General features: G+C 66.1%; 1 protein-coding gene across 3 annotated transcripts; it reads left to right on the top strand.

Moving 5' to 3' along the window:
- Positions 1-841: 841 nt before the first annotated feature.
- SCRIB (scribble planar cell polarity protein) lies at positions 842-22,670 on the top strand. Of its 3 annotated transcripts, none has more exons than XM_042923897.1 (37): positions 842-1,063; positions 2,300-2,417; positions 2,526-2,604; positions 2,702-2,791; positions 2,895-2,951; positions 3,050-3,113; positions 3,209-3,283; positions 3,352-3,496; positions 3,831-3,949; positions 4,171-4,370; positions 4,465-4,631; positions 4,714-4,841; positions 4,916-5,041; positions 5,808-5,975; positions 6,098-6,502; positions 7,165-7,209; positions 7,611-7,700; positions 8,210-8,287; positions 8,946-9,269; positions 9,835-9,915; positions 10,000-10,254; positions 10,797-10,907; positions 11,010-11,303; positions 11,394-11,582; positions 18,483-18,593; positions 18,697-18,744; positions 18,941-19,015; positions 19,929-19,997; positions 20,612-20,716; positions 20,804-20,963; positions 21,064-21,193; positions 21,284-21,469; positions 21,563-21,705; positions 21,794-21,831; positions 21,941-22,015; positions 22,198-22,249; positions 22,330-22,670. In XM_042923897.1, exons 1-37 carry the CDS (start codon positions 905-907, stop codon positions 22,464-22,466), a joined length of 4,896 nt encoding a protein of 1,631 aa, XP_042779831.1. In that variant the 5' UTR covers positions 842-904; the 3' UTR covers positions 22,467-22,670. The 3 variants fall into 3 exon arrangements, with proteins under 3 accessions (XP_042779831.1, XP_042779830.1, XP_042779832.1); XM_042923896.1 differs by having other exon boundaries at positions 7,147-7,209; XM_042923898.1 differs by lacking the exon at positions 21,941-22,015 and having other exon boundaries at positions 7,147-7,209.
- The last annotated feature ends 45 nt before the right edge of the window (positions 22,671-22,715 follow it).

The raw sequence follows: 22,715 nt of genomic DNA, 5'->3' as shown, positions 1-22,715 counted from the left end.
CAGAGGGGGCCTTGAATTCAGGCCTGCTGGAGAACAGGGGAGGAAGGCGTTTGCAGTGCTCGTCAAGGCCTGCTTGGTTACATCCTGCCCTGAGCAGCCCCTGTACGGAGTGGCGCTCTCCTGCTCCGCGGTCCTGGCATCGCCTGTGCAGGTTTAGTGCCGGAAGACTGGCACGGGGCACCTCACGCCCCGGGACGAAGTCGGCCCGGAAGTGGAGCGCCGGCTCCGCTGGTCGCCTTGCCCCGAGGGAGCCCAGGTCCCGGTGGGAGGGGCGGCTGGCTGAGCCAGTGGTCGCGGGACCCACCCCAGGGAAGGGCCCGGGCGGAACCTCCGGAAGCCTTCGGCCAGCGTCGCGGAGCTCGGTCCTTGTGCGGACTTCAAGTCCCATCGTGCTTCGCGCCCGGGCACCGGAGCTGAGCTTCCCGACAGGCTGTGCGCGGGACCGCTACGGGTTCTCGGAGGCGCCGACACCGCGGGGCCTTGTGGGGGTTGCAGTTCCCGGCGGCGATGGGCGGCGAGGGCGGGCCTCGGCTTCCCGGCGGGCTGCGCGGCGGCCGGCGGTTGTCGGCGGGGCAGTCCGGCGGGCAGCGGCGGCCGTTCCGGCTGCGGCACAGCGGCGGGCGAGCGGGCTGGGCGGGATGCGGGGCCGCCGCCGCCGTCTCCCGAGAGTCTGAGCGCCGGCCGGGCCGCGCGCCCCCCCCCCACCCCCTCCCCTCTCGGGCCGCCTCGGGCCGAGCGTTCCGAGCGCGGCCCGGGCCCAGCGCCGCCGCCGCCGCCGCCGCCCCGCCCCTCCCCCGCCCGGCCGGCCGGCCCGGCGCTCATGCGGACCGGGCCCCGCCCCCCGGCCGAGCCCGCCGCCCGAGCCCGCGCCTGAGCCAGCGCCGCGCGCCCGCCAGCCCGCACCATGCTCAAGTGCATCCCGCTGTGGCGCTGCAACCGGCACGTGGAGTCGGTGGACAAGCGGCACTGCTCGCTGCAGGCCGTGCCCGAGGAGATCTACCGCTACAGCCGCAGCCTGGAGGAGCTGCTCCTCGACGCCAACCAGCTGCGCGAGCTGCCCAAGGTGAGCGGCCGCCCGCACCTACCTGCCGCCCGGCCCGGCCCTGGGCACCGGTGGGCACCGGTCGGCGGGATCGGCCCCGCGGCGGCTCCCGCTCGCCCAGGGCTCGTCAGCAGGCGCTGGCCCCGGGCGGGGCACCGCAGCCTCCAGCTGGCCCTGCTGGTTCTTACTGGCCAGCCCCACCCTCCTCACCCACCTCGGGTGCCGGCGCCAGGTGGCAGTGCTCCTCGGGTGCCTGCCTGGGGGTGACAGGGATAGCCACAGTCTAGGAGCGAAGGGAGCGCAAGCACGGGGGCGGTGGATGGGAGGGAGCCCGTCGAGGTGGGTAGGCGAACCTGGTCTGGCAGGTGAAGACTACTTTTTCACACTGCCCGGGAGGCGAGGAGCCCGGCGGGCGTTCTCCGACTGCTCTCCTCCTAGGGGCTGAGGCAGGGTAGGGGAGCTGTCCTCAAGGTCCTTGTCCCTGATAGGTCTGCCGCCTGTCTACCTCTCCTTGCGGTTGTGCGTCCCGGTCAGCTTGCTTCCCTTCTAAGGCTGCTCTGGAGAAGAGGTTACTAAAGGAAGCAGGTCATAAAAGGATTTCCTTTTTGGAGACCGGTTGCTAAGCGGCCCAGTGCTTGGGGCCGTGTGCCACAAAGGGTGTGGTGACCCTGTTCTGGGCTTGGATGGGAGGGCTCTGTCCCTCACCACCTCCAGGAGTCTTCGGCCCCCCTGTACACGAAACCACTGTACTTGGGGGACTTTGCTGATTTTGTCACTTTTCTTCATGACTGCCCAGTCCTCGCCGCAGATCTGGGCCGGGTCGGTTGGGTGCAGCAGCAGAGCCAGCAGGGGCCCTGGAGGACTCGCCGCTGGACGGGGGGAAGAGGGCTTTCAGGTTGCATGTGGAGTCATTAAGGGAGCACACAGGGTGAGGAATGGAGAATCACCCAGCTAGACGTGAGAGTACTCACCAGCCAGGATTTGGAACGCTTCGGAAAGAGAGCGGCAGGGAACGTGTCTGAGTTGACGAGAAGGGACCAGGTACCAAAAGGAACTTAGAAGCTTGGAGAGACGGGGGTGTGCGTTTTTCTCTCCTTTTCCTGCTGCAGACTGAGGTGATGTGGCAGGACCCTGGGTTTCTGTGGGGCCTGCAGCAGGCAGGGGCCCATGGGATCCGTGAGCTGTGAATTCGTGTCTGCTCTCGGAGGGGCCCTCTGCTAGAGTCCAGGCACCCCTGACCCCACTCCCTGCCCACAGCCCTTCTTTCGTCTGCTGAACTTGCGGAAGCTGGGCCTGAGTGACAACGAGATCCAGCGGTTGCCCCCCGAGGTGGCCAACTTTATGCAGCTGGTGGAGCTGGACGTGTCCCGGAACGGTGCGGAGCCCAGGGCGGGTCCGGGGTGGAGCCTAGGGGAGGCAGGAAGGACTGGGAGTCCTCAGAGACCACGGGTGTCTCTCCATGGCGATCCCTCTCCTGCCACAGACATTCCGGAGATCCCCGAGAGCATCAAGTTCTGCAAGGCCCTGGAGATCGCAGACTTCAGCGGGAACCCTTTGTCTAGGTGGGTGATGGCCATGGCAGGGGTGGGGGGCAGTAGTGGGTGCGGGAGGTTATGCAGCCCTGTTCTGGACACCTGAGGTCCCCTTCCTCTGGCGCAGGCTCCCGGAAGGCTTCACTCAGCTGCGCAGCCTGGCTCACCTGGCCCTGAATGACGTGTCCCTGCAGGCGCTGCCCGGGGACGTGGGCAAGTGAGTGCCCTCCAGGGCAGGGGAACTCGGCTCGGCCCTGCTTCTCCGCTTGTCCCCACCATCTCTCTGTTTCTGTCACGCCCCACCGTGATCTCTCTTTCAGCCTCGCCAACCTGGTGACCCTGGAGCTCCGGGAGAACCTGCTCAAGTCTCTGCCTGCGTGAGTGGGCTCGGGTCCTCATCCGGTGCCTGCCTGGGCCGAGGCCCTCGGGGCTTCAGGCCGCGCAGTCGAGGCGACACCTGCTGTTTGTTCCGCAGGTCCCTGTCCTTCCTGGTCAAGCTGGAACAGCTGGATCTGGGAGGCAATGAGCTGGAAGTGCTGGTGCGGAGAGGGCGGGGCTGTCTCGGGCGAGGCAGGGCCGGGGACCTCAGGTGCTCGCTCTGAGCCTGTCGTCCTGTCCCCGTCTGTTTTCGCAGCCTGATACCCTGGGGGCTCTGCCCAATCTTCGAGAGCTGTGGCTGGACCGCAACCAGTTGTCCGCACTGCCCCCGGTGAGTGAGGGTGCGGCACCCCCTGGCCCGTGCTCAGCTGCTCCCTGACCCCCTGCGCCCACCTCCAGGAGCTCGGGAACCTGCGGCGCCTGGTGTGCCTGGACGTGTCGGAGAACCGGCTGGAGGAGCTGCCCTCTGAGCTCGGCGGGCTGCTGCTGCTCACGGACCTGCTGCTCTCCCAGAACCTGCTGCAGCGGCTCCCTGATGGCATCGGTCGGCACCGGCCGGGGCGCTGGGGGGGCCGTGGCTGGCGGGGAACCCCGGCCTGGAGGAGGGCCCTTTCGGGGAGGGCTCTGACTCTACTTACCTGGACTCCGAGAGATGCCCCCGAGAAGGGGAATTAAACTGGGGTGGGGATGGGCCCGGTGAGCGGGTGAGGGAGCTTGGCGGTTCAGCTCCGGGGCAGGGAGCTCGAAGGGCTGCAAGGGCAGGTGGGTTGGGTGATGGGGGCCGGGTCTGCAGCAGAGCAGGGCTCTGAGCCGTGCCCCACACGGGCAGCCGGGCCCTTGCCCCACACGGCGGTGTCATCGTGTCTCCCCGATACCAGGTCAGCTGAAACAGCTGTCCATCCTGAAGGTGGACCAGAACCGTCTGTGCGAGGTGACGGAGGCCATCGGTGACTGTGAGAACCTCTCGGAGCTGATCCTCACGGAGAACCTGCTGACGGTAGGCCCCGGCCCGGTGGGACCGGGGACGCTGAGGCGGGGAGAGAGGAGCACCGTGCGGCAGGCCCCGGGGGTCTGCTTGGATGGGAGGCTATGGCCGGAAGCGGTTCCCTGCGGGGGACAGGGAGCGGTGCCAGACCGAACCCCGCAGAAAGGTCCTCTTCTACTTCCGGACCGGGGCAGTTTCCCACCAACCTGTGACCCTCCCTCGGCCCCGACCAGGCTCTGCCCCGCTCTCTGGGGAAGCTGACCAAGCTGACCAATCTCAACGCGGACCGCAACCGTCTGGAGGCGCTGCCGCCCGAGATCGGAGGCTGTGTGGCTCTCAGTGTCCTTTCCTTGAGGGACAACCGTCTGGCCGCCCTGCCGCCCGAGCTCGCCCACACGGCTGAGCTGCACGTGCTGGACGTGGCTGGAAACCGGTGAGTGCTCGCCCTGCCCGGCCCCCGCTGAGCCAGCCGAGCCTGCCGGCCCCCGCTGAACCTCCCGTGCCACCCGCCCCCCCCCGGCCCCCAGGCTGCGGAGTCTGCCGTTTGCGCTCACCCACCTCAACCTCAAGGCCCTATGGCTGGCTGAGAACCAGGCACAGCCTATGCTCCGGTTCCAGACGGAGGACGACGCCCAGACCGGCGAAAAGGTTCTCACCTGCTACCTGCTGCCGCAGCAGCCCCCACCCAGCCTCGGTAGGTGACCGGCCACGGGGCCCCGGGGCGGCTGTGTCTGAGGGGCAGGGCCGGGCATCCCCTTGACGACCGCGTCCTTCAGAGGAGCCGGGGCAGCGGAGCCCTTCTGAGAGCTGGAGCGACGCCCCGCTCGGTCGCGTCAGCGTCATCCAGTTTCTGGAGGTCCCCGCTTGTGGCGACGACGCCGAGGAAGCTGCTGCTGAGAAGCGGGTATGGTGGGGGTGCCCCGGGGGGGAGGGGGCGCATCCTCCCCGCCCCCCCCCTCACCCCCCTGCACACTGCAGGGCCTGCAACGTCGGGCCACGCCTCACCCCAGCGAGCTGAAGGTGATGAAGAGGGGTGTCGAGGAACGTCGGGGCGAAGCCTTGTCCTGCAGGCCCGAGTCTGGGCCACCCTCACCTTTGGAGGAGGTGCCTATGGGAACCCGCCTGGCACAGAAGGGACCCTGGCCCCGGGTGTCTTGTCCATCATGGGTGTGGGGCTTTGGGCGCCTAGGGGTGGGCGCGGGGGCTGGGAGGAGATGAGCCTGAGGGGCAGGGGTCCAGGGCCAAGTCCGCCACGCTCTCCAGCGGAGCAGGGCCACGTCACACAAGGGCCGCTGGCGCGAGTGCAGGGGGACGTGTGGTGTAGACACGCCGGGTAGGAACCAGAGGCGGTGTAGGGGCGGAGAGCGAGGCGAGCGGGTCACACCTGCCTCGGGTCCTCACACAGCCGGAAGGGGCACGGCCGGCTTTGGCGTGGCACGCGGGACCTGAGTCAGGTGGGCCCGGTGGTGCTCGTTTAGAGGTTCCTGGCGTTGGGGTCGGGGAAAGCTTGGGGACGCTTCGGGTGCAGCAGGGTGTCTGAAGCCTGGAGGGACGTGGAGCCGGGCCACCCGCTCTGTGAAGCCGCCGTGGCGTATGTGCGGAACCGTGCTCACGTCTGGGCGCCTGGCGGTTGTCGGTCTGGTGGTCTTCTGGAACCTACCTGGTCCCCGTCTTGTGTCTTGCGGGAAGACCCCTGAGGGGCTGCGCCACGGATCTGTGGCTTCACACACCGTCTCTCCATCTTGATGGCGGCGTGGCTTCCCTGGGGGCTGGGACGGGCTCCATCTACCCGTCGGGGTGAGCCCACCGGGGGCTCTGCAGGCGGGGCAGCAGAACGCCCAGGCCGACCAGCTGCCTGACCCTGCCGCAGGAGAAGAGGCTGAGCACCGAGTCTGGCCTGAGCAAGGACTCACAGCCGTCTGCTAGCACGGCCTCCGAGGGTGACCCCGAGGGGCCGCTGACCGAGACGCAGGGGCCGAGCCAGCAGGAAGCCGGCCCGGGCACCCCAGAGGAGCCTGCGGAGGAGACTTACGAGGAGGTGAGGCCGGGCCTCTGCCCCGCGGAGGTCTGCAGCGGCGTGCTGCCCAGCGTCCGGGAGCCGCGTCCGGGCAGGGGGCCCGTGCAGACCACGCCGCCGTCCTCACGCCCGGCTTCGCGCAGCCCACAGTGCGCTTCGCGGAGGACACGCTGCTGCTGCCGCCCCCGAGGGAAGACGGCGAGAGTGAGGAAGGGCAGCCGGAGGCGCCCTGGCCCCTGCCCGGTGGGAGACAGCGCCTTATCCGCAAGGACACGCCTCACTATAAGAAGCACTTCAAGATTTCCAAGCTGCCCCAGCCCGAGGCCGTCGTGGCCCTGCTGCAGGGAGCACAGCCGGACGGGGAGGGCCCGGCAGGGCCTGGGGGCTGGCACAACGGCCTCCACACAGCCTGGGCTCCTCGGGACGAAGAGGAAGGTGAGAAGGAAGAGGAGGAAGAGGAGGCGGAGGAGGAGGCTCCTCCGGACCAAGAGGAGGCTGAGAAGGAGGCGGCGGGGGAGGCGACCCTGGTCTCCGCACCCTCCATCAAGGTGGGTCTCAGCTCACACACCCGGTCGACCCAGGCTCTGCTGGCCCCCGCAGGGTCTACACTCCTCCTCAGCGGGCCTCCATCCACACTGGTATCTCGGGGCACTCACGGCAGCTCTCGGCTCCTCCCCAAGGGCTGCTGCCCGCGAGGTCTTCCTGGGCTGGGTTCGGACTTGGGTCCCGAGGCCCTGCCGGCCCCACTGTGGACCCACGCCCCAGTCCTCTCCCTAGCCCTCAGGGGGCTCTCGTGGGCCCACACAAGGTCCTGCCTGCTCCCTGGGGACACGTCAGCACCACAGCACTTCTGTGCATCTGACATCGAGGTTGTGCATGGAGAGCGGGTGTGATGCCGTGGCAGCTGAGGGGCCTAGGTGGCCGTACTCTGGGACAGCCAGACACAGGCTCAGCCTGCCCTGGGGGCCCCCGACCCGCTAAGCCCGCCCCGTTTGGTGTTTTGGCGGTGGCAGTGGTAGCCCTGCGTCTGGAGCGGAGGGGACCGCGTGCCCCGGGAGACGGGCCGGTGCTCGGGCTGCGGGAGCTTGGTGTGGTCTGTCTTCTCTTTTCTGCTCTCTGCGGGGCCGGGTAAGGCGGTGGCAGGGCAGGGTCGGGGCTCACCTGCATGCCTTCGCTGGTCCCGTCCTAACAGGGGGTGTCGTTTGACCAGGCCAATAACCTGCTGATAGAGCCCGCACGCATTGAGGAGGAAGAGGTCTGTACCTGCTCTGGGCTCTGCTCTGTGCTCTGTGTCCCGGGCTGCTGGTCTTGCTTCCCGGGCTGTGAGCTCTCACGCCTCTTGCCCCCCCGCCCCCCCGCCCCCCTTCTCCCACACGCCTGGGCAGATCCCGCCCACCTCCCCGGTGCCGGGGCCAGCCGTCCCTCTGACCCAGACGGACAGAGATGGGTGCGGGCCTGGGGCAGGCAGCCGGTGTCAGCAGGGGTGCTGGGGCGTCCCCTGCCTTCCCAGCCGTGGGGACCCTGGAGCTTTGAGGCAGTATCTACGGGTGGGGGCAGGGCCTTGGGCACGGTCCAGGCTGTGCTCTGCTCTGTCAGTGCCCGTCGCCGTGCAGGCCCCCAGGCGGCCCTCGGACAGCCAGCCTGTTCTGTTTGCAGCTCACGCTCACCATCGTGCGGCAGACGGGGGGACTGGGTATCAGCATCGCTGGTGGCAGGGGTTCTACGCCCTACAAAGGGGATGACGAGGTGAGGACCTAGGGCCCACGAGGCCCCCTCTCCCTGCATCCCCGCCTTTTTTCTGCGAGGCTTTTCGTGGTTTTGAGAGCTGTTCCACTGCACTCTCCAACCTCACGGCGTGCTTTCTTCTGGTGCCTGCTCACCCTCAGGGACCCCTGGCCCCGGGTGCCCGGCCCTGATGGCTGACCGGGGACAGAGCCGGGGAGGCTAGTTGGAGGCAGTGCCGGGTGCCCACGCTCTCCTCGGCATCCCGCTTTCCCTCCGTGGGTCACCCCTGTTGGGTCTGGGATTGAAAACCGTCTCAAGAGATTGACCTGGGCCTTCTAGCTCCCTGACTCACAGGACTTCCGGCGGCGAGCCCAGCGCCCGTGACTGCCCTGCGCCCTCGGGCATCTTTGCCGGCCTGGTGCAGGGTTTCCAGGCATTGCCCAGCTGCTCCCCCGACGGGACGGGACAGCATGGGACCCCCTCCGCGGCCTCCGTCCTGTCTCTCCGCTCAGCCTCTGCTTCTTCTCCAGGGTATATTCATCTCTCGAGTGTCAGAGGAGGGCCCTGCAGCCCGGGCGGGAGTCCGGGTGGGTGACAAGCTCCTCGAGGTGGGTCAGGGCCCCCCCCCCCCCCCCCCCCCCCCCCCGCCCTCCCCAGGCTGCACACAGCCCTTGCTGTCAGGGAGGGAATCCGGGTGGTGCAGGGCACTGGCCGTGCCGGGGGTGGAGGCTGGTCGGGGAGGTGGTCACACCTCTGGCAGGCTGGGTCGCTGGCTTGGTTTCCTGCTCCCGAGCCTGGGCAGGGGCATCCGGGAGCTCTTGGGGGACACACCGGGGCGAGGTCTGAGGGCAACGTGCCCTTTCTGCAGGGCCCAGAAGGGGCCGGGAACGGAGGCTATGGGCCAGGCTGGCGTTCGCCCAGGCAGGGCTGAGACCACGCTGCAGCTCTCTGTGGAGGAGTGTGTGCCGTGGCCAGTACGGCAGGGAGAGCGGAGGAGAGGGAGCCCGACCAGGCTGGGGTCAGGGAGGAGGGATGGCGTCAGACACCCGGCGACCCTGGGCGTCTTCAGTCGAGCCGCTGGGCCGAGGGACGGGTGCGGACCAGCGGAAAGGACACCCTCGTGTCCGTCAGCCGACCCGCGGCCTCACCCCGGGTTTGTGCGAGTCGCGGGGCTGGCTCTTTTGCCCGTCTCCCGTCTGTGGAGGGAGCGTGCGCGGGGCCTCCCCGCGGCCGTGGCCCCGGCCTGACCGGTGTCCCGCCCCGCAGGTGAACGGCGTGGCCTTGCACGGTGCCGAGCACCACCAGGCGGTGGAGGCGCTGCGGGGGGCCGGCAGCACCGTGCAGATGCGGCTGTGGCGGGAGCGCATGGTGGAACCGGAGAACGCGGTCACCGTCACGCCCCTGCGGCCGGAGGACGACTACAGCCCTCGGGAATGGCGGGGAGCTGCCCTGCGCCTGCCCCTGCTCCAGCCGGACCCCGCCGGGCCCCTCCGCCAGCGCCACGTGGCCTGCCTTGTGCGCAGCGAGAAGGGGCTGGGCTTCAGCATCGCCGGCGGGAAAGGCTCCACGCCTTACCGGGCCGGGGATGGGGTGAGGCGGGGGCCGGGGATGGGGTGAGGTGGGCGATGGAGTGAGGCGGGGGCCGGGGATGGGGTGAGGTGGGGGCCGGGGGTGGGGTGAGGTGGGGGCCGGGGGTGGGGTGAGGTGGGGGCCGGGGATGGGGTGAGGTGGGCGATGGAGTGAGGCGGGGGCCGGGGATGGGGTGAGGTGGGGGCCGGGGGTGGGGTGAGGTGGGGGCCGGGGGTGGGGTGAGGTGGGGGCCGGGGATGGAGTGAGGCGGGTGATGGGGTGAGGCGGGGGCCGGGGATAGGGTGAGGTGGGGCCGGGGGTGGGGTGAGGTGGGGGCCGGGGATGGAGTGAGGCGGGTGATGGGGTGAGGCGGGGGCCGGGGATGGGGTGAGGTGGGGGCCGGGGGTGGGGTGAGGTGGGGGCCGGGGGTGGGGTGAGGTGGGGGCCGGGGATGGAGTGAGGCGGGTGATGGGGTGAGGCGGGGGCCGGGGATAGGGTGAGGCGGGGGCCGGGGATGGGGTGAGGCAGGGCCTGGGTTCGGGGCCGGGGTCGTGCGCGTGCCACTCAGCTCTCCTTTCCCCCGCAGGGCATCTTCATTTCCCGCATCGCAGAGGGGGGCGCTGCCCACCGGGCGGGTACTCTGCAGGTCGGCGACCGAGTCCTCTCGGTGAGTGGGCGTCGTGGGGCCGGCTGACCGCCACATCTGCTCCACCCACCTCCCGGGGCTCCCTGACGGGCCTCGCTCTTGCAGATCAACGGGGTGGACATGACCGAAGCCAGGCACGACCACGCCGTCTCTCTGCTGACCGCCGCTTCCCCCACCATCGCCCTGCTGCTGGAGCGTGGGGCCGGAGGGCCCCTTCCCCCCAGCCCTCCGCCACCCCCCCCCACACCTCCCAGTGTGGCCAGCACCGCCGTGGCCGCTGCCACCCCTGGGGAGTCTGGGCCGCTGCGGCTGGCCCCCAGCCTACCGGCTGCCACCTTGGAGGGGCCATACCCAGTGGAGGTGAGACCGTGGCCCTCCCCCTGCCTGTCCCTTGCTCCCCTCCACGTCCCGAGGGTTCACACCGGGTGGGAGGAGCGCCCCGCCCTCTCCGTTCTGGTGCCGGGCCACTGGGCATCCGTTTCTTTTTTTTTACTTTTTATTTAAAAACAAATTTTTTTTTGGTGCTTATTCTCGAGAGGGACAGAGTGTGAGCAGGGGAGGGGCAGAGAGAGGGAGACATAGAATCCGAAACAGGCTCCAGGCTCTGAGCTGTCTAACTCGGTGCTCGAACTCAAAAATCGTGAGATCGTGACCTGACAGAAGTGGAAAGCTCAACTGACTGACTGCGCCACCCAGGCGCCCCTGGGCCTTCGTTTCTTGGCCACCTCCCCACGTGGTCTTTTTGTCAGCCCTGACGTGGCGGGGCCGCCGCCCAGCATCCCTGACAACCTGTCTGCGTGCAGCCGCCCTGGGCCCGTACACCCTCTGGGTTGGAGAAGCATCCCTTTGCTGCTCCAACAGGCTCATTCCAACCAGCTCCTCACGCCCTTGGGTATCCCCAGGAGATCTGCCTGCCGAGAGCCGGGGGCCCACTGGGGCTCAGCATCGTCGGGGGCTCTGATCACTCCAGCCACCCGTTTGGTATCCAGGAGCCTGGCGTATTCATCTCCAAGGTAGAGTGGGCCCCGCGTGTGTCTCTGCTAGGAGGGCCCGGCCCAGGCAGGGGGCAGCAAGGCCTGCAGCCCACCGGACCTCACCCCTACCCCCGCTGACAGGTGCTCCCACGGGGCCTGGCTGCACGCAGCGGCCTCCGGGTTGGGGACCGCATCCTGGCAGTGAACGGGCAGGACATTCGGGAGGCCACGCACCAGGAGGCGGTCAGTGCCCTGCTTCGGCCCTGCCTGGAGCTGGTCTTGCTTGTGAGGAGGGACCCGCCACCCCCGGGCATGCGGGAACTCTGTATCCAGAAGGCTCCCGGCGAGAAGCTGGGCATCAGCATCCGAGGGGGCGCCAAGGGCCATGCGGGGAACCCCTGCGACCCCACAGACGAGGGCATCTTCATTTCCAAGGTGAGGGCCCCTCCTCGGCCAGCCCCGCCCCACTGGGTTCCTCGGGGAAGAGGAACCATCGTAGACCTCGAGGTCCGGGTCTCTCTGCAGGTGAGCCCCACGGGAGCAGCGGGGCGTGACGGCCGGCTGCGGGTGGGGCTGCGGCTGCTGGAGGTGAACCAGCAGAGCTTGCTGGGCCTGACACACGGCGAGGCCGTGCGGCTGCTGCGCGGCGTGGGCGACACCCTCACCGTGCTCGTCTGTGACGGCTTCGACACCGACGCTGCCGCCCCTGCCGAGGTCAGTGCCCACCCCCATCAGCGCCCTGCCACAAGGACAGGGTCCTGTTTGCAGCGCAGCCTAGACGTTCGAGGAGTGACCCTGTGTGGGCTGGGAGAGCTGGTCTTTCCGTCTCTAGGCCTGGGGAAGCCCTCGGCCACTGTGAGTCCACGTGGGAGGGGGCTGCGGTCCCGGGTGGGACAGGGCGTGTGAACTGACGGCACGATCGGGCCCTAGAGGAAGCCGGTGCCTTCAGGTGGGCGGCATCTGCAGGGCAGGGCCACGAGCCGCGACAGCATGGCTTTGAGCCACGCACGCGGCGAGGTTGGGGCCCCTCGGGACTCTGCCTGCAGACACGCGTGGGGACCCCTCAGGGGACCTTGCTTCCCAGGACCTGCCTCAGAGCGGAAGCCACGTGGGGCGTGTGCGGGGCCCTCGGTCTGAACGAGTCTGGCCTCTGAGCCCGGCTTCCCCTCTGCTCTGGAGGGTCCCCCGTCTCACCCTCTCCCACCTTCTCCACTGCTGTCCCCGGGGCCCCCGGGCAAAAGGTGACGCGGCTGTGCCTGCGCCCCAAACGGGCCTCTGAGGACCCTTCGCCACAGTGGCTGCCTACTCTGCCTGGGGATGGGGCGGCCCCCTCAGACTGGCCGTCTGCAGCGCATCCTGGGGACGGTGGCTCCCTGCCACCCTGTCCCTGCACTGCCAGTGGGGGCTCATCCCTGGTTCTGTGTATCGTCTGCTGCGTGAAAGGGAGGCCGTGCTCACGCTCTGCACTCCAGGCCAGGCCGGATGCCCCGCGCCCACACCTCCCTTTGCCTTCACGGGAACCCCGGTGGTGGCTTCTGGGAGGGGTTTCTCTTAGGACTTGAGGTTTAGACCGTGTGGTCCCAGAAAAGGCTTTACCTTTTGTGCGTTTCCCGTGTGTGTTTAGAAAAGTTTACAAGTTTGCTGACTTGAAAGCCTTTCAGTTGAAGAGAAAAGAACAGCTACGTGGTGAGGGGCTCAAACCCCCGAGGGAGTGGGGCTGGCATGTCCCCGAGTTACGGGGGTGCCCACACTTGGCTTTGCCGTCTGGGCACGTGGTTCTGCTGGTAGCCCTTTCACGTGGCTGTGCCTAGTGGTCCCTCCACAGGTCGCCACGTCTGCGCCTTCCTCCAGCACGCTGGCCAGCAGGCTCGGGAGCCCGTCTCTGTGCTTTGGGGGCGTTTGTGCGGGAAGGAGGCCTGGGGGCACTCGGACCGTCCGTCCGTCCTCGCAGACCGACACGTGCTCTTTCGTGTTTTGAGCGTCAGCTTTTTGTTACGTGGGACGCGATTGTTTTTATCGCTTTTGCTTTTTAAGAGTGATTTCTTTGAGGTTTTAGAAACCTAAGTTTTCTGTGAATTAAGTTTTCTGATCTTTCCCTTGTGTCTTTGGATCTTGGGCTTTGCTTCCTTGCTTCAAAGAATTGTCAGAACGTCGCTGTGTGTTTCTTGCTTGTACTAACGTAACTTTTTAAAGACAGAGCTCTGCAGTCCCCCCGGATTGTTTTCTGAGTGGGCGATGTGTCATCTCAGGAGTGGGGACGCTCACCTGTCGCTCCCCATGGGTCTGAGGACCTGGGGCCATCTCTGTGAGAGTTCAGTGTGTCCAGAGCTGCTGCACGTGGTCCTAAATACAGTCACTTTCTGGTGCGCTTGGATCCCCGATGGGTCAAGTCACCTTTTGCTTCTACTTGAGAAAAGCTTCAGTCTATTTCTCTGCGTTTTCTGTTCCAAACAAACCTGTCAAGTTCTGTAACAAAAGTTGATTAGGACTCGAGAATTAGCTCTGATCTCGGGAGTTCTTCCGCGAGAATGTGTTTTTTTCCAAGCCCGCGTGTGGACCGCTCTGCTTTTGCTTACCGTCCTCCGCGTGGAGGTCCTGCGTCCTGAGCGGCGTATGCGGGTCTGGCTTTCCTGGTCAGGCCCCTCTGGTCCGCTCTGGTGGCCTTGCCCCCGTGCCAGCAGTGAGAAGTGGACCGCACACACTTCTGTGTGCCCCAGGGCACAGGGCAGGGCCCTCGGAATGCTCTCCTCGCTGCCCCCCCCCCCCCCCCCCCCCCGGTGTCGTACCCCATGTGTCAGGCTCGTGTGAGAGCCCGTCTGAGCCCCGTAGGGTCCGGGCTTGCCGAGTGTCCCCTGAACCCTTTCGGGTCCTGGAAACCAGTCTCAGTGCCAGCTGGTGCACTGGCCGCCTTCCTCCCCAGCGCCCCCGGCAGCTCGTTAGGGGCGGGGCTCACGAGAACTTGCTGCAGCCGGCTCCACCGGCGAGGCCAGTGCTCCCTCTGTTCCAGCGCAACCCGGGGCACAGCCCTTCCTTGCTGCGGAGCCTTGGGCGGGCGCTGGCTTCCCGGCCTCGGTGTCCTCGCCTGCGCAGCGTAGCGTCCGCTTCCGGGGAGCATCGGGCGGCGGGAGCGGCACGGCACACGCCCACCGTCCCGTGCGCACGGACGGCCACCTGGCTCCCTCATCCCACCCTCTGCGCCCACGGCCCTTCCCCTGTGCGGTCGCGTCCCTTCCTCACGGCGCAGCTGTCATCTTGCCCTCCGGCTCACGTTTGCCAGCGTGTCTCTTACTGGCTTTCCCGGGGGCCGGCATTCGGGCTTTGGCCACGGGTACCTTTCCTTTCCGCGCTCCCTTGGTCTCTGCCGTGAGGGAGGACTCGCCCCGCACGCCTCCGTGTGCCTCCAGGAAGAGAGCCCCTCCCGGCCGCTGGGCCCGAGACGAGGCGCTGCCCGGGACAGGCGAGACCGCACGCCGGGTCCCTCCCGTTGTCCTGACGGGATCTTTTTTTAAAAAAAATTTTTTTTTTTTTAATGTTTATTTTTGAGACAGAGCATGAACGGGGGAGGGGCAGAGAGAGAGGGAGACACAGAATCGGAAACGGGCTCCAGGCTCTGAGCCGTCAGCCCAGAGCCCGACGCGGGGCTCGAACTCACAAACATGAGTTCGTGACCTGAGCTGAAGTCGGACGCTCAACCGACTGAGCCACCCAGGCGCCCCCTGACGGGGTTTTAAATAACAAGCTGGGGCCTCGCAAAGCTTCAAGGGTAGCAACCGAATCCTTTTTTGTTTTTGTTTTTAGCGTTACTGTGAATTCACAGGTCTGCGTGTTCTTGATGTCTTTGAACCCATTGTGTTTTGCACTCACACCGTCCCCTCATTGGACATGTGGCTTCTGTTTAGTGTGGCACCTGTCATTCGATAGCTTCCTTGCCCTCCTGAGTGACCAGGTATTTCCTCCCCCGGCCCTGGAATCGGCCATTTCTGAGAGGACTCTGGCACCTCTCAGCCACGGGTGGCGCTTCGGCACCCCCACCCCCGCCCCGCCCCGTACTGGCCTGCGGCACTCATGGTGCTGGGCTCATTGCTTCCCAGCCTCTGCAGCACGTGCGGCCCAGGATGTGGATGTTTCTAGAAAGAGGAAAGCCATGAGTTTGTACTGTTCTTTATTTTTTTATGTACGCTCCACACTGAACACGGGGCTTGAACTCGTGACCCTGAGATCGAGAGTCACATGTTCCATTGATTAGTCAGCCAGGTGTCACTGTGCTGTTTTTTGTTTTTGTTTTTTTTTAACGTTTACTTATTTATTTTGAGATAGAGAGCAAGTATAGGGGAGGGACAGAGAGAGAGAATCCCAAGCAGGCTCTGCACTGTCAGCACAGAGCCCAACATGGGGCTCGAACCCACAAACCATAAGATCCTGCTCTGAGCCGAAACCAAGAATCAGATGCCTAACTGAGCCACCCAGGCGTCCCACTGTGCTGTTATTTTTAATTCATAATTAAGTTTGCAGCGTTTTTACGTTTGATTTTATATTTGTGTCTCTTTTCTATCAAAACTTTAAGTATTGTTATTATGTTCGATAGTTCTGAAGCTGTTAATACCAAGGTCGTTGAGAGCAAGTTAAGATTTCCCCGAGTTCTTAAGATTTATGGGGCGCCTGAGTGGCTCGGTCGGTTGAGCGTCCGACTTCGGCTCGGGTCACGATCTTGCGGTCTGTGATTTCAAGCCCTGCATCGGGCTCTGTGCTGACAGCTCAGAGCCTGGAGCGTGTTTTGGATTCTGTGTCTCTCTCCCCCTCTGCCCCTCCCCTGCTCATGCTCTGTCTCTCTCTGTCAAAAGTAAATTTAAAAAAAAAAAAAAAAAAAAAAAAAAAGACTTACTAGGGTGTATAATCCCAATACTGTATTTTAAGTGACTTGGAATAACTCGTCGTGTTGTTATGCTGCCAGCCTGGTAGGCAGCTGGGCTTCCTCATTCTCGGTTTTTAGGGATGGTTTCTTTTTTTTTTTTTTTTAATTTTTTTTTTTTAATGTTTTTATTTATTTTTGAGACAGAGAGAGACAGAGCATGAATGGGGGAGGGGCAGAGAGAGAGGGAGACACAGAATCGGAAGCAGGCTCCAGGCTCTGAGCCATCAGCCCAGAGCCTGACGCGGGGCTCGAACTCACGGACCGCGAGATCGTGACCTGAGCTGAAGTCGGCCGCTTAACCGACTGAGCCACCCAGGCGCCCCTAGGGATGGTTTCAAACCGCTCTTTTGTGCTAGTGTGAGTCTTTACGTGGTCCCAAAGCCAAAACTACAAACAGCACTTTGACGAGTCTGACTTCTGTCCCTGCAGGCCACCAGGTGTGTCGGTCTGGGGTTAGTCTGCATGATTTCTTTTTGAAAAATATGAGCAAGTACATAAAATGATTTTAAATTTGGAAAAAGGCAAGAACAGACCACAGAATCTCTCGCCCAGAGGCCGTGTGTGCGCCTCTCCCACGGTCCCACGGCGTCTCTCGTCGCAGAGGGCTCAGTGCGGGAGTGCGCGGGTGGGAGCCTGGTGGCCGCGTCTCTGCAGCCTCCCCGACCCTGACCTTGTGCACCGTGGCCCGTGGCCGCTCCCCGCAGGCTGACCCCTGTCCCCCCAGAGCCTCCTGGCAGGGCGCACAGATGGCGGTCTGGCCCGTCACCCGCGGTCTCCACAGTGCTGTCCCCAGGTGTCCTCACTGTAAAGTGACTCTTTTCCCTTTGAAATTAGTATCTTGTGGGGGGACGTTGAGAGTGTCTGAATGTCCGTCACTCGTCCCGTGTCCGCCACCAACCCTAGCGCCTGCAGGTGTCTCTCGCGTCAGTGTCGCGGTCGTTGCCAATGATGACACTTGCTCCTCCCGCGTTTGTCGGTCGGCCTTGTGCTGCCAGGAGGGGCTCTCCTTTCTCTGCAGTTAGATACTCCCCCGTCTGCCCCGATCGCAGACTCACTGGCCTCCACGTTGTTTTCACGGTGATGGTTTGTCGCCGTGGCCGCTGCTTTCATGCTCCAGGAGCCCTGGAGTTGGCCGATGGAAGGGGCTTCCCGCCAGCCCCTCTAACCTGGCCCACGATCCTTTGAGCAACCTAGTTTCCGGCACAACGGGTCACTCTGGGCTCATGTCATGTTCTCCCACCCGACTCTGTGGCACATTTCTCCAAGGAGTGCTCGTTCCTTTTAGCGGAAAGTGGTATTTAGAAGCCAAGATCTGGGCCCCAGGTGTGCTCGTGGCCTCAGCGCCTCTCGGCGGCCAGGCTCTTCCATGAGTGGGTGCGTGTTGACATTTGCGTCTCTGACTGTGGAAAAGCAGGAGTTCACGTCGTCATCCACCATCCCAGTGGCCTCCCGGGCCGGCCCCTCCCTGTGTACGTGGCCTCCTCTGCCACGAGGGACCCGGCCGCCTTGCCGCTTGTGCTCTCCGCTCAGTCCCCGTGCGCGACTGTGCTCCCTGGTCTGAGGGCCCCGCCTCTCTCAGGCCCGCCTGCGGCCTTCTGACTGCCGTGTTCCAGAAGTTGAGAAGGTGGGCTCCTTAGCGTCTGTTACATCTTCCACTGTTGCCAGAATCTCAGTCCCAGTTGGGGGTCTCCCGCTGCAGGGTTTCTGTCGAGCCCGCATTCCTAGCAGACTCTGCTCTCCCCCTCTAGCCTCTCGCCTGTCCGGCACCCAGTTCGTGTTGTCATACCTGCCTCATGGATGGCTCCGTCCGGCATGACAGCGTCCCTGTCTGTCCACTGTTTCCATCCTTGAGCCCCTCTTCTCTGCTGTGGGCACCCCCTGTCCTCGTTCTCCATGTGGCTGGCACCTCTCTGCCCTCCCCTCGCTCACCCCTTCACTCGGGCTTTCGAAGTGTCGGCCGCAGCCGGATAGGTGTTTTGGCCCACACCGACAGCCGCCCCCGTCAGCGGGAGCCGTTCGCCCCGAGGGGAGTCTCCGTGCCTCCCGTGCCGCCCCTCCGGTTCCTGCTGCTGCTCACGGCTGAGTTCTCCCTCTTGTCTCGCGTGGGGTTGGAGCGAGCCCTTCCCGTGTTTCCGCCCACCTGTGTTCACCCTCGGGGCTCACGGTTAAAGCGCAGTTTGTGGACAGACCGTACGCTCTTACCCTCCTTCCTCCCACCGCTCTGCCGGCCGGTACCTGGCAGGAGACGGTGCCCGCCCCCTTACCACCCCGAGCTGCCGGGCTGCCGGGCTGCCTCCTGCATTGCGTCCTTTGTTTCAGAATGCTTTCTGGGCGCTCGCGCTGCAGATTCCAGAAGCAGCCTGTGAGTCGGAAGAGGCTTTGTGCCGCCAGGCACCCCTGCCCGGTGCCCCCCATCCCCACCCCATCTCGGTGTTGTCACCTGCTTCCCGGGCTGAGTGTACACGGTCAGCCTCCCCTGCCTCCTGCCACGTGTCAGAATGGCCTCTGGTGCTCGTGATGTGCGTCCATGTTCTGAGGCAGATGCAGTGACGGCACAACGTCCGGGGTGCCGGCGGTACCCGGTCACGGATCCGCCCACCCCAGAGGCCGCCTCAGCCGTATGGGTCGCTGGCAGGTTCAGCCTACCTGCGGAGGGGACCCCGAGACCGGGGGTCCCGCCCTTAGCCCACGTCTCTCCTTAGGTGTCCCCGGGTGTCATTGCCAACCCCTTCGCGGCAGGAATTGGCCGCCGGAACAGCCTGGAGAGCATCTCCTCCGTCGACCGGGAGCTGAGCCCTGAGGGCTCTGGCAAGGTCAGAACCACCTGCAGTTCAGCCCCAGGGGGCGGGGTGGGGGGAGGGGTGGGCGCGGAGCCTGAGGCCGGTGGTCCCTGACTAGCGTCTTCTCCGCTCATAGGAGAAGGAGCTACCAGGACAGACCCCACAGTGGGGACTGGAAGCTGTGGTGAGTGTCCAGGTGTCCTTGCCCTGTACACTAGGCTTCCCTTCACACTCGGGCCTGGGGCGCCGCAGGGTGCCAGGGTGGACAGTAGGCAGCGGCCCAGATGCCCACCAGGCCCTCCTCCCTTCCCCTGGCAGCGGCCTGTCCCACACTCGGGTGCAGACATGGCCTTTCACACCACTTCTACTCTGCTCCCCAGGGTCGGGGCCCGGAGGGCCTGAAGCTGGACCACCGCACCCTGGCCGCCACGCCCGGCGCTGGCAGCACGCAGAGGGTCAGTGTCCAGGTCACAGCCCGGCCCACTCTCTCGTCTGCCCTCTAGGCTCTGACCCACCCCTGCCTTAGCCCCCCTCCTCCCCCAAGACCCCGGGGACCAGGCAGGGCCCACGGGGGCACCTGAGGCAGAGGCACGCGGGGCTTGGGGGCCGGGCCCCAGGAAGCCCCTCCCCTCAGACCCACCGGAGGAGAGCCTGAGCCTGGCCTGAGGGCTGGGGAGGGGCGGGCGGAGGCAGCTGGAGGCCTCCAGAGCCACTGGGGGTCTGCCGTTGAGGAGGACAGCTTTGAGCAGCCTTGACGAAGGCCGGGCCGGAGGGAAGTGGCCCGCTGCTGACAGCTGTGCTGGACGGGACGGACGTCGGGTCCTCAGCCCTCCCCCACGAGATGGGAGCAGCCCTCCCAGCAGCTGCCCGAGGCGCCAACATGACCGAGAGCGGTGGGGAGTCGTGCGGGGGGGCATCTCGGAGGCTTCGGTTGTAGACCTTCCCTCAACTGTGAACAGCTGAGAGCGGGAACCCCACGGCAGGGTTGGGGCCCGTGTCCTCTGACCAGGAGGACTATGCCACGGGGTGGCAGGCGAGGGTCCGGGCCTCCCTGGCTCACGCCCCTTCAGAGAACACGGGGAGGGAGCCGGGGGCGCTGCCCACGGAACAGCTGCCTTCGCTGTGGTCAGAGCCTCCTTCCTGTCCCCCTGGCATCGTGGGGTGCAGAGGGGATCCTGGGGGGCTCCAGGCTGTGGCCTTTGGGGGGGGGGGGACCCTTCACACTGGCCAAACAGGTGTTTATGTCCACCTGGGAGTGCCCCCTGGACTGGGGTCAGGTCAGGAGCCGAAGACCAGCTTCTGCCAAGCGCCCCACCCCCTGCGAGGCCCCACCCCTGCCTGACCCTCACTCCAGCCTGACGCCTGCAGGTCCTGTCTGGAACAGCCGGAGGGAAGATGGCCGAGGCTCCCTGCTCCCCCTCCCCCAGCTGCCAGCAGGTGAGTGCCTAGTGGGGGGGGGGGGGGAGGGGACAGCACCTCCCCCCAGCTGCCACTCGGACTGTGAGGGCACAGCCTGCCGGCACCTCCCTGGCCAGAGGTGGTTGGTGATGTGGGTGAGGGCTCCCCGGGGCCCCCGGGGTCAGGGCTGCCTCACCCCTGCCTGTCCTCTTGTCTGTGAGGCCCTGGGGGCCAGCTTGGCCCTACTCAGGCTCCCTGGGTCGGCTGCATGAGAGGGCAGCGGGGGGTGGGCACTGGCAATGCCAACTCAGAGGCCAGCTCCCGGCCTCTGCCCCTGCCCAGCAGACGGCAGGCAGGTAAGTGTCGGCCCCGTGCCCCTGGGTACCCAACCTGACCGCTCACCTTGGCTCCGTGTCTCTTTCCTGCACCAACTCCCCCCCCCCCCCCACCTTACCTGAACCCCGATCCTTCCCTCTGCTGACAAAAGCGGCTGAGGCCTGGCCAGGGGACTCTATGGCCCCCAGGGATAGAGGTGATCCCCGTTTTGTGAGCGCTCTGACCTCCAGTGTGCGGGCGTCTTGGGCAGCTGGTGGGGACAGCTGGTGGCTGATGATGGCTGTCTCTGCATGACTCACGTGCGCCCCACCCCTCAGCTCCCCTCCCCGCCCTCCCCCGACGCACTGCCCACCAACGTGAAGCAGGCCTACAGGACCTTTGCCGCCGTGCCCGGCCCACACCCGCCGGACACCCCCGCCCAGGTACACGGTGGGCGGCCCGCCCTTCCTCTGCGTGTGCTTGCGGGGCGCGTGCCGGAGGGGCCGGGCCTCAGGACCCACTCTCCCCAGGCCCCCACACCTGGGCCCGCGGCCTCCCCGGAGCAGCTCTCCTTCCGCGAGCGGCAAAAGTACTTTGAACTGGAGGTGCGGCTGCCCCAAGCCGAGGGGCCCCCCAAGCGCGTGTCCCTGGTGGGTGCCGACGATCTGCGCAAGATGCAGGAGGAGGAAGGTGAGCGGCCGGATGGGCAGCGGGGAGGGCTGGGGCCAGGCCAGGGCCTGACCTGTCGGCCCCCCCCACACACACACACCCCTTTCCTCCTCCCCCCCAGCCCGGAAGCTGCAGCAGAAGAGGGCGCAGATGATGCGGGAGGCAGAGGGCACCGGGCCCCCCCTGGACCTGGATGGGGAACCCCCCGATGAGCCAGAGGAGCTGCCTCCCCCGACCGGCCCCACCACAGGGTGAGGGGGCAGCACCCAGCGTCTCCCCGGGTGCCCCTGTACCCCCAGCACTCCACCCACCCGGCCCTCCTGTCCCATCTCCTCTCCCAGGCTCGGACCCTCGTCCCCCCTGCCTCCGGGAGGCAGCGCCCCGGTGCGCACAGCCAAAGCGGAGCGGCGCCATCAGGAGCGACTCCGTGTCCAGAGCCCCGAGTTGCCTGCGCCCGATCGGGCTCTGTCCCCTGCCGAGCGCCGTGCCCTGGAGGCCGAGAAGCGCGCATTGTGGCGGGCGGCCAGGTGAGGCCCCTGCGGCCCAGCGAGGCCTCCCCTGCCCCCGCTGCCTGCGGCCACCGCACCGCCTGCCCAGCCCCACCTCCCGTTTGCTCTCAGGATGAAGTCCCTGGAACAGGACGCCCTCCGTGCACAGATGGTCCTCAGCAAGTCCCAGGAGGGCCGAGGCAGGCGCGGGCCCCTGGAGCGGCTGGCGGAGGCCCCCTCACCGGCGCCCACCCCGTCACCCACCCCGTTGGAAGGTCTGCGTCCCGGTAGGGGAGGCGGCGGGTCTGCCCTGCAGCCCACACCTCCCCCAACACCCACTTCTTGTCCCCCCTCCCCCGCCAGACCTCGGCCCCCAGACCAGCACCTCTCCTGGACGCCTGGTGAGGAGTCAGCAGTCGATGCCTGTCCCGTACCCCCCTCCCCAGACCCTGCCTCTCCCCTCACCCTTTTCACGCTCTCTGCCTTTCTCCCTCACGCTGTCCTTTCAAGGCCTTGTCTGGGAGGAAGTTTGACTACAGGGTGTTTGCAGCCCTCCCTTCTTCCAGACCTGTCTATGACCTGCAGGTACAGGCCCTTCCGCGGGACAGCCGCATGGGCTCCTGCCGCCTTTGCACCAGGCCTGTCCCGCCCTCTCTGCCTGTCTCCAGTCCTGTTCCGTGGGCGCGGGGACCCCCACCCCGGCTCTCAGGGGTGGTTGCAGGCAGCCCCTGGCTGCAGTCCTGACCCAACCCTTCTCCCCATCACAGTCCCCAGATTTTGCTGAGGAGCTGAGGTCCTTGGAACCGTCTCCTGGCCCTGGTAAGTGACAGGTGAGGCCCGGGGGTGCCCCCAGGCCACCCCACCCCCTGTCGGCTCACTGCCCTGCCTCTGCCCACCAGGCCTGCAGGAGGAGGACGGAGAGGTGGCCGTGGTGCTCCTGGGCAGGCCCTCGCCTGGCCCCGAGGAGGTGACGCTGTGCAGCAGCCGCCGCCCGATCCGGCCAGGGCGCCGCGGCCTGGGCCCAGTGCCCTCCTAGAGGTCCTGGGTACCTCCCCTGACTCGGGTGGGGGCCCTGCCCGCAGCACCACCGCCCCTGCCCCGAGTCTTTTAACCTGGGTGTTAGCATTTTAAAGAGGCCCCTCCCCAGTTGGGACCTGTTGGCAAGACTGTAACTAGTGACGTTTGTACAACCAAAGACTCTATTTTGTGGTTTAAGAAGAATAAAGTTGACTACGTTTTACCTCCTGTCTGCCTGCCCACACCCCACGGCTGGGGTTCGTGGTGG

This window comes from Panthera leo, chromosome F2 (assembly GCF_018350215.1).
Source record: "Panthera leo isolate Ple1 chromosome F2, P.leo_Ple1_pat1.1, whole genome shotgun sequence".
Lineage (NCBI taxonomy): Eukaryota > Metazoa > Chordata > Mammalia > Carnivora > Felidae > Panthera > Panthera leo.
This window is presented reverse-complemented; position numbering and strand designations above follow the sequence as displayed.